The sequence below is a fragment of the Myotis davidii genome, unplaced genomic scaffold (genome assembly GCF_000327345.1).
Source record: "Myotis davidii unplaced genomic scaffold, ASM32734v1 scaffold328, whole genome shotgun sequence".
Taxonomy (NCBI): Eukaryota; Metazoa; Chordata; class Mammalia; order Chiroptera; family Vespertilionidae; genus Myotis; species Myotis davidii.
In genome coordinates this window covers 268,585-279,267 of record NW_006300373.1, presented here as the reverse complement: position 1 = coordinate 279,267, position 10,683 = coordinate 268,585, and the positions used below count along the sequence as shown (strand labels likewise).

Here is a 10,683-nt window from a genome sequence, read left to right as displayed (position 1 = left end):
TCCTCCTCCCCCGCCTGTAAACCCAGAGGGCTGGCCTCCACTAACACCCGCCTGGTAGTGTGGAAGCAGGTATGAGGGTGAGGAGTGGCGAGGAGAAACTAATTTGGCAACAACCCTTGGGCCTATTTCAACCAGAGCCAAGGTTCGCTTGGTAAACGAATTTTTCTGCTAGAAGTAAAAGTGTGAAAAACCTTTTACGAAAGTTTCTTTCTTGGAGACTCCAAGGAGGCTGGTGCCAGGAAGCCTGGGAAATCCTCTACAAATGCATGCAAAGTGTGTGCATGTACACAGCCTATCTTTCTAGGGGAGAAGCTGCAGGGCTTTAATCAAAATACTCAAAGTAGCTGATAATTCCAGAAAGATCTAAGGACCTAACAAGTTCCTCTTCTTAATCGTTACTGTTTAAAGTATTACAGATACCCCTTTTATCCCCACTGACGCCCACCTTTCTCCTCCCACTCGCTCCCCAGGCCTTTACCACACTATTATCTACGTCCAACCTATCTTCTTGCAGGAAGCTGGAAAGGCAAGTTTGAGAAAACCTGCACTTCCTGATTAAGAGCCAAATGTTATTAGACAATGAGGAAGGCAAAGTTATAGCCGAATAAATGGGGTATGTACAAGTGCTACTGGAAATTTGCTCTACTGACAGGATTAAAATAAAATATCTCATTTGGAGCTAGCCTGTACTGAGTTACAATAAACCAAGAAAAAAGCCCAATCACCGATTATATATAAAGTCTTTATTTTTATGCACATATTTACCTACAAAATTTACAGAAAATAAAACAATGCAGAATACGGAGAATATCCTCTTAAGACTTCTTAGGAGCAGAGGGTTTTATTGCTACAGTTCAAAGAATAAAATCTGATGCACGTGAAAGCCAGGATGAACACGTTTCATGAAATGGTAGCCTGGTTAAAAAGTCTGTCCTATTACTGAATTTACAGCTTTATGTCAAAAGAAATTTAAAAGATTGCTCTTGAAATAATTTAAACCTCAAAATCTTCTAATAAACAGGTAAAAGGCACCTCCAGTTCTTTAAAATATTTACAGCAATCCCAATACTTTAATTTTAAGTTATATAGTACATGTGGCTAATATGCATACACAGTATGTCAATAACACTCTCCAAACAGTGAGAATGGTACTCTCGTTTGTGGCACCGCCCCCAGCTCTCCTGTGACGGACTGGATGATCAAGGACACTGTGCAATCCTAGTGCAACGGCACACTGACCACAGCATAAAATCCCAATTATCTAAAACAATAACTATCAAATTCCCAGACAATACATAATTTACAACTAAACTGGTATTTTCAGAAGCCTCTAGAGTGTTCTTAAAATTATTTTTAAAATATAAAGTAAATTTAGCATTAAATGAAAACAATGAATAGGAAAATATCTCCCCAATAGTGGCTGAAGTTCACTATCTGGTTTAACAAAAATCGTTTCTCAAAACATCTGTGATTTCTTGCAACATAACGAAGATGAGTTTTCCTCAGTCCAAGCCCAACTCGGTGGTTTCCCGCATTCTGACCGAGAGAGGAGTGGAAGGACAGGCCCCACTACACTAACAGTAGGTTTTAAAGAGCCGTGGAGACGGCAAGCTGGCGTTCCTGAAATACTGGTGCAGGAGAACCAAGTCCACATAACGCTTTCCTCTTTGACATTGGCATTGATTTGCTATTTACAGTAGTTTGCAAAAATACATTATAAAAACTGGATGAGGTTCTGTTTCTAAGTTTAACTTAGTAACATACACACATACTTCACCTGCAACAACCGCTGCAGGATCTGAAGTACTAAAGTGACACTAATACTGATACGCAAACAGCCCGCGGTACCAGCGCTGGTCCTGGGAGTCCACCGTCAAGCTCTCTGGGTAAATATTGCACACGTCCTGCCGGCTGTCGCTCTGACCGTCCACATCCAACGGCACAGGAACCCTGATGGCTCTGCTGTGCCACTTCTCCGAAGAAGGGCTGCTGTGGGTCCCGGCACAGTGACTGCAGACTGTCACTGAACATGAGGCCTGGGTTTCAGAATCAGTTTTCCTGTCTGTAACAGTAAAAAAATTAAGTTTTTAAATACACAGTTCTGTTAAAAACACCACCGTTTACCTATAAACCTCAAAGGGCCCTTGAAGGGTATTAGAACACCTCTCTATGTTTAGTCAAGATTAAACAATAAAATTATCTTTCAAAGTTTTCTCTGCGTGGAGCTTTCTTCCCAAGTCTTTATTATGTGAAAACACACACGTACAATCTTTATTTGATGTATCCCTGTCCCCTGGTTACTTAAAAATCAGCCAATCAACTGGAGAAGATAAAATTAGTGTAATTGGACTAATTTATGTGCTTTACCACAGTGCATAAAATACGAATAAAATGATGTATCTGACAAAAGCATTTCTCTTTTTCCAGCAGTAAATTTTACTTTTTATTAATTTTTTCAAAGCTGAACTGAACTTTTATTTTCCCGACAGTAAACCTTAATTCCCTCAAGTTACAATGTTAACCAACTGCGGAATGTGAGAAGAGATGCATCATGATTTTGCATCAAGAAAAATTAAACTGTCAGTTCTACCAATTTAATGGTAAGACACTGCTGATTGAATACATCTCAATTTCAGAGGCTGAAATAGTTAAAAAGTCTTGGAATCAATGCGATAAGGAATATTCCCACTATTAATTCCATGGAGACAACTATTGTTAATGCTTGTTTAACTTAAGCAAAAACAGAGTCCTTTCACATGTCCGTACTTTTCAAATGAAGAAAATACTTACGTCATCACAAGACATGTTGTACTCTGCTAATATAGTTCGACAGCGCGCGGCGATACTGAAATCGTGGTTAAAGGAAAACCCGTCATTTATAAGGGGCGCTAACGACGCCCCACTCGACGCCCCACTCGCCGAGAAGGCGCCTCAGCTTCGCCCCGAGCAAGCTCAGCGTGTAAAGGATACATGGAGGGAGCGACGACTCTCTTGTGAATCCCAGCAAAGAACAGGCCAATCAGAGTGATGCAGCTAATGGTGAAAAACGGGTGATTCCACAAGGACGTGAGGAAGGACACCTGGAAAGAGGGGTTTGCCATAGAAAATGTTAAAAATCTCCAACAACACAGGTTCCGTCCTACCTCTCCACTCGTGCATACACATGTGTAACATCTTAGTCATCTAAGATACGGCATCTGAAGACTTCCAGTAATGCCAGTTCTCTGATGTCTATGCAACAAAAATGAAAACACGTATGTTTTATATCTTCAATGCAGCAAGACAATATAGTAATATTCCCTCCATTCATTCCAAACACCCGAACCACCACAAATTCATTCCTGTAATGAAAAGCCACCCTCCCACAACTATCACTGAGCCCGCCCAGGGCGAGGCCGGTGAAAAGCACACACGCTTCAGTCCCGAGAGGGACACGGTGCTGTGCGGGGCTTTCCCAACACCGGCGGCAGCTCGTGCGCCTGGACACGAGTCTTGTGGAGTGAAGAGGACTTGATCTCAATGAAAACACAAGTCACACGTGATCTAGTTAAAAGTTCCCTGTTAAACAGCTTCCTCAGGACTTAGGCAAACTGTGCCCTGCGCAGCCTGGCCCCGTGGAATCGCGTCCTGCCGCACGGGCACATACGCTGCCCTCTCCCTCTCTCCTCTCCACCCGGCTAATCCTGCACATCCTCTACCCAACCCCAGCCTCCCCTTCCTCCCTGCAGCAGCGATGCGTTTGCTTTTGAAGCCGAGATTCCGATGGCCACGGGACGCTCCAGAGGGAAAAACAACGGGCAGCTACCGTAAGGAAGCAGAGTTCAGGGAAAAAGGGGGAGTCAGATCTGGATCCTCAGTCGATAGCAGAAAACGGGACCACACACAACACTAAGACCATGTGGAGGGGCAGGCGTCCAGGAGCCACGTTCGGAAAACAAGCAGGCACTGAAACCGGACTCCCGGGGGCCAGGGAAGCAGGCGGAAGGAGAGAAGCCCGATGTTGGGTCTGGCAACAGAAATCAAATGGACCGGGAAGTGAGGGGCAGCGACGGAATCCAGCTCGGGGCCTCGGCGCCCCCGGCACACCACAGGTGCGCACCCGTTTCAGGACAAAGCCCAAACTTATGAAAGCGCCTGGCAGGCCTAGCATGGTCCCGGTTAAATAAACTTGTCAAACGAAGCAACGAGAGGCTGGAAACGCCAGGAGGACGAAGCTCCCAGAAGGATGAGCTCCTGAAGAAAGATCACTATTCCAGAGGCCTGTCTTCTCAAAACCTGAGGACAGGGAATCCCCACGGGCCCGCTGTTCTATGTGCCTGCACAGTGTCAGCGCAGACCGTTTTGTGCTTTCATTTAATGAAATCAGCCGGTGCCAGCCTGCTCTCCTCCGTGGCCACAACCGACCGCCTCCAGGCAGCAGCGTCCCCTGCATCCGGGGCCCGTGTTCCCCTGTTTGCCAGGTCCCTCCCCCGCGTCCCTCCAGCCAGCCACTGGCTTTGCGCCTGCATCTCGGGCCACAGACACAATTGCTATTGAAAAGGCCTGTCAGGTTGGAGCTTATTAAATACTAAAATACACCGAGCCGACCCTTAGGCTAATCTTCACACTCTCACCTAATTTAGAAAATCATATTAACTACAGAGTTTGGGCCTATTTCAAATTACATTTAATTCTGTGTTTTATTAAGATCTCAACCAGCTGAAAATCAGCCTGTGTTTTTCCCAATTAGAAGCCGGCCTCATTTCCCAGGACAGACCTTTTTCAATCTTCCGGCAGCTTCCTGCACTCCTCCCTCCCCTACAGACGGGCACCAGTGCAGCCTTAGATCGGGTTTTATAACTGAACACACAGGAGAGCTTCCGTGCTGCCACAAAAGCCCTCTATTAACATAAAATTCCATCACCAGCCCCCCTGCTTATTACAACCCACCCCGGTGGACCCAGGCAGGAGACTACCTGCTAAGGAGCCCCGGCTGCCTGAGCTGCCACGCAGCCTGCTGACAGCCTTCCCAGCAGGCTCTGCTCCTGCATAAAAGGTCATAAATACAGCGACTGAAATGGGCGACCTAGTTCCAGTTTATAATGGGGAAGTGGGATTAAGATTTGTGAAAATTATACATTTTTACATAAATAACGTTTTACATAAATTTAAATAAATTTACATTATTACTGCCGAAACCAGTTTGGCTCAGTGGATAGAGCGTCGGCCTGCGGACTGAGGGGTCCCGGGTTCGATTCCGGTCAAGGGCATGTACCTGGGTTGCGGGCGCAACCCCAGTGGGGGATGTGCAGGAGGCAGCTGATCGATGTTTCTCTCTCATCGATGTTTCTAACTCTCTATCTCTCTCCCTTCCTCTCTGTAAAAAATCAATAAAATATATTAAAAAAAATTTACATTATTACATAAATAAAGCTGGGGGGGGTGGACTTCACTGATAAATTGGAGACTACGGCTTCTCTAATAAAAAAGCCCGAGCTGGAAATGAAGGGCCAGGTTAGTAGAAAGAGGCAGAATTTGAGAGGCATGCTGCCAGCTCTCATCAAAGGATGCTTCGAGAAATAACATTATGAACCGTTATTGCATTGCTATAGGGATACTCCCGGTTGTGCCCAACGGGAGTGCTCTCAGTGTTTCCTATATTAAACTCCAGGCAGGAAATTCTTTTTGGAGATAAACACTAAGGAAATAAACGCTTTGCTAGCTAAGAAACCTATACATATATCTTCCCAGACAATGAAAGCTGTGGAACTGGCTCTGACCTTATTGATTGGGTGCCTGCGAGGCTAATCTGTAACTCAATTCTGGAAACTGTGCTGGTGCACACGGCTACTCTGTCAGTGACCTGGGATCCTTCCTGGTTTTGTCCTCCAAGTCGGATTAATTTCTAGTCTTGACTTTTTATTACATTTATATTGTGCTATTTTATCACTTGCTTCCTACCAGGCCGCCTCCATGCTGTATGGGCTGAGGAAAGGTATTCACAAAGGGAGCTCGCAGGAGAAAATGTTGTTTTGTAATTCGTGAAAGCTGGCCCCGAGGACACGAACTGAAGCAGAACGAAGACTATGTTACCCGGGGACGTAAAAATAGGGACGGAGGAGACACAGAAAGCGCACGCAAGGTCAGAAAGGAGTGAGGAGGATCACAGTGGAGTTATATTTCTCAGGCCTTTTCCCCTGTAAGATACGTAATCCACAATAGCCAGCCCGAGGTTTTCTGCAGCACATTAGTATAAGGCATGTTTTTAACATGATGATTAGTATCACTGTTAGTAGTAACAGGCAGCAGCATCTAACACTTTCAATGAACAAAGCACTGTGATAGCCAGTATCGCATTTAATGTATTAAAGATTTTAAATCAAAACTTCTACCTTTTGTGTCTCGGGGTCTATTAACCAGTTCCAGGCACCAGTAGCCGTACAGACAGACACCACTATGAGAAGCACTGATGAGAGATAAACACAACATTAGTAAGGAATGAGCTCGGAGCAGGTGACACTGCGGCCACCAGCTACTGGTCACTGACAGCCAAAGGCAGCGCACGTGGGAACGGCATCGGGGCTGGCGTGGACCCGGGGAATTCTAAACCTGTGACCTGGGTTACTGCGGGCAATACTGTTTCCCTCGTTCCTTTAGTCAGACGTGGGAAAGTTAATGCAATTAAAGCAATAAAACAAGATGGTAAAACTTTAAGATTCTACGTTCTATAACTTCCAGTGTTTTGTACTGATTTTGCAAATTCAAATAAAAAGCAAAACAAAACCCCTCTCATGTTCCAATGTAACCAACCAAACAGAGCCCCCTTTATGGATGCACCCTGAATTCCCACTAACGGGTTTGCCTTGCACACAAAGGCCAGTGTGACTAAGTGTGTGGAGCACACGAACCGGGATCGGCTTTTCTTTAAGGGGCTCAAAGGAAGGCTGGGGTAGAAATGACTGAGAGGAAGTCTTAGATAAGGTTTCTCTCTCCCCACTTGGCTAGAATTATTTTTAAACGGTCTAAATAAATCATAAGTAAAACCTGGTAAGTGGCATTACTGACAAATAATGAAAAGGCGCCAAGGCCTAGTTAATATTCTGATCAATACAGTGACTGACTTCCACTGGGACACACAGTTTTAAAATGTAGAGCTCAAGCTTCAGAGAGCAATAGAAATGTATCAAATCCGTAATTGTCTAGAAGTCCTGGCAATTTATTTTAAGAAGAAGCAAATCACGGAAAAACAATCTCATTTTAAGTATTTAATGACAATCAAAATTTCAAAATTAGTTCTCAGCTCAGAACAGATTAAATTCAATTTCCTATAATTCTGTTTCCACTAAGAAATCTACTACAGCACTTTCATTGTAAATAAGCCAAGTAGGGGATGCTCAGACACCCACTTTTATACACTCACATTAACCATGCTGTCACTGGCAGGTCAGCCCGGAGACCACAAACCAGGAGAGGTAAAGCATGGTCACTGTGTTGCATTTTATAAGCGAGGGCAGCATCACATATATTTTAAAAGATTCTCAAGTAGCAGTGAAACAAGGTTTTGGAGGTAATTCTAAGTAAACCAGAGAAGCGGAAAAAATCACTACTTGTGAATTCTGACCAATGACAATTCTCAGGGCATAGGATTAAAACTTTGCCAACAGATGTAATAAAAACTCCATGAGAAATCTTGACCTGAGAGACCTGTACCTTCACTACTTTTGGCCCCACTACGAGTGACACTCGAAGCCCAGCATGTCCCTGATGGGTGCTGTGCTTCTTCCTTGGCAGGAATCAGGCTCAACAATAAACCGCCAAGAAATTAAGACTGGTCGCAACATAAGTCAGCAAAGCGTTCTGTTTGCCGACGTCATCATTTGTACATTTGCCTGTATGTGCTTATGTTTCCACTGGGCAGTAACCTCAATTCTTTCTAATCATATTTTGCAATATTCATGATATTTGTGAATAGACAGTAAAAATGTGAAAATTTTTTTCTAGGTTAGGCTCTTAAGCAGCATAATCACGCTGTCAAAACCAACGAATTTCATAACCTTCGCAAGTACAGACTGCGGCCAAAGTAGGTTTACAGTTGTTCTTATGGAAAATAATCTGCATAATAAAACCCTGAGTGGCCCTGACCGGTTTGGCTCAGTGGATAGAGCATCGGCCTGTGGACTCAAGGGTCCTGGGTTCGATTACAGTCAAGGGCATGTACCTTGGTTGCGGGCACATCCCAGGCAGCCGATCGATGTTTCTCTCTCATCGATGTTTCTAACTCTCTATTTCTCTCCCTTCCTCTCTGTAAAAAACCAATAAAATATATTTAAAAAACAAACAAACAAACAAACAAACAAAAAAAACCCTGAGCGACCTTATGGCGGAACAACCAGAACCAAAACGACTGGTCGCTATGATGCACACTGGCCACTAGGGGGCAGACGCTCAACGCAGGAGCTGCCCCCTGGTGGTCAGTGTGCTCCCACAGGGGGAGTGCTGCTCAGCCAGTAGCCGGGCTCACGGCTGGCCAGCGCTGCAGCTGTGGTGGCAGGAGCATCTAAAGGAGCAGCAGGCCGGTGGGCAGTAAGGAGCCAGGGGTCCTGGACTGCAAGAGGGATGTCCAACTGCCGGCAGGGATGTCCTAAGCCGGCAATTGGACATCCCCTGGAGGGTCCTGGACTGCGAGGAGAAAGAAAATTAATACCTGGGTGCAATAGAGGGAAACTACAAAAAATACCAAAGGCAGAGAACATCTTAAAAGTAGTCAGAAGAAAACTCGCAGGGAAACAACCCTCAAGGGGTCCCAGACTGCGAGAGGGCGCAGGCCTGGTGCATGAATTTTGTGCACCAGGCCTCTAGTGAAAAAATAATACAAGAATAAACTGTTTTGCACTCACAATTGTAAACCTATTTTGCCCCACTCTATATATGATAGATATTTTATTCTTTAACAAAACTTTATTCCAATCATTTGCAGGTAAATTGTAAAACTGCTATACAGGCTACTGAAACTTTTATCATATGTGTTGTCTATCAAATTTGTAATATTTGTTCAATAAAAAAATAAAAGTATGTCTATTTTAATGGGAAAATGAAAATTCAACCACAAGGATTGTTCTTCAGCCCGGGTGGCGTGGCTTAATTGTTGAGTGTTGACCTATGAACCAAGAGGTCACCGTTCGATGCCGGGTCAGGGCATATGCCCCAGTTTCAGGCTCAGTCCCCAATAGGGGGCATGCAGGAGGCAGTCAATCAACGATTCTCTCGCATCCCTCTCTCCCTCTCCTCTCCTCTCCTCTCTGAAATCAATAAAAAATATATTTTTTTAAATGTTAAAAAAAAAAAGATTCTTCTTCGGGGTGGCCAGTTCCCTTTCTTAAAAATTTCTTTAGTGCATTGTTTACGATGCTGAAGACATTTAGAAACTGTGGAAACAAAAGGAAACATCTATGGTTCAGTAAAGCCAGTGTTTTTGTTATTCAAGCTTTACATAAAAGTAGATCATTGCGAGGCAGCGAGAAAAGTATCCAGTCAGTCCATTTCCCCTTTAAAAAACAAAGCATCCCGCACTTACTTCTCCAGCGCCCAGTGGCAGGTTGCAAGCAATGAATGTATTCCGTGAGTCGCCTCTCGAAAGCCTTGAGATCTAGGCACAAAGATTGCCGTCCTCGTTAGCTCCTCCTGCTGGTGCGGGTCCCGGGAGATGAGGGATGGACGCTGCACCCCAACTCACAGGCATGGCCGCACAGTCTGCCCCCTTTCCTGCCCCGGCTTTAAGCGCCTGACCGACACATCCCGTCTCCTTAGCTGCAATGTCACACCTAAGGGCACGGGCTGGTTCACGCTCAGAAGCTTCGGGAAATGGTATGTGGGGCAGCGGCAGCCTCCAGGCGGGCCAGAGGCTAGGAGCTTGGGGGGTGCAAATGGAAGCGTCAAAACCCGGTGGAGTTCTGGTTCTGCTGGAGCCGCGGACTTCCATCAGACGGAGGAACCTCGTCCCCCCGCACCCAGGTCTCCCCCGATCCCGAGGGCTCGCCCCGCCGTCTAACCAACGGCCAAGCCTCTGCGACTTGGAACCCGCTAACGGGGCTCAGTACTGACGGGGCGCCCGCTACCTCCCAGGCGGCGCCCGGGTCGCGGACAAGGGCATCCGAAACCACCGAGGGCGCAGGCAGCCCCCTCCGAACGTGGGGAGAGGGGACCTCGGCTCCCCCGACTCCCGGAAGCCCTCTCGAGCCGGGGGGCGTCCAAGGTGCCCCCGCGAATGAGCAGGGTGGGAGGTGGGAGGTGGGGGGAGGTGTCGCTCCCACGATCGCGCTTCTTAAACTTTTTAAAAAGGAAACCGAGAGGCAACCCCTGACCCCGGCAGTTACCAGAAGCCACGGCAGGAATTGGGGGTCCAAACTCACGGGGTTTTCAGAGTCAAACGCAGGTAAAAGGAATGAGGGTTCCAACCCACGGGGTTTCCAAAATAAAGATGAAGGAATGAGGGTTCCAACCCACGGGGTTTCCAAAATAAAGATGAAGGAGTGAGGGTTCCAACTCACGGGGTTTTCGGAGTCAAATGCAGGTAAAAGGAATGAGGGTCCCAACCCACGGGGTTTTCGAAATCAAGGGCCGAGGGCTACACCTCCCGGGCTGATCGGAATAGAGCGAGTGGACTCGCAAACGGAAGTGCGAACGTCCACCAATGAATTACAAACA

The 10,683-nt window shown here is 46.1% G+C and overlaps 1 protein-coding gene across 1 annotated transcript in view; it reads right to left on the bottom strand.

The window, feature by feature from the left end:
* Positions 1-822: 822 nt before the first annotated feature.
* CNEP1R1 (CTD nuclear envelope phosphatase 1 regulatory subunit 1) overlaps positions 823-10,683 on the bottom strand; it is a 50,923-nt gene continuing 41,062 nt past the window's right edge. The window contains exons 3-7 of the mRNA XM_006777045.2: positions 9,554-9,646; positions 6,372-6,445; positions 2,971-3,080; positions 2,791-2,845; positions 823-2,062 (exon numbers count right to left, since the gene is read on the bottom strand). Of these exons, the coding sequence (XP_006777108.2) occupies positions 2,021-2,062; positions 2,791-2,845; positions 2,971-3,080; positions 6,372-6,445; positions 9,554-9,646 (374 nt within the window). The 3' untranslated portion in view covers positions 823-2,020. The remainder of the gene's footprint in view (positions 2,063-2,790; positions 2,846-2,970; positions 3,081-6,371; positions 6,446-9,553; positions 9,647-10,683) is intronic.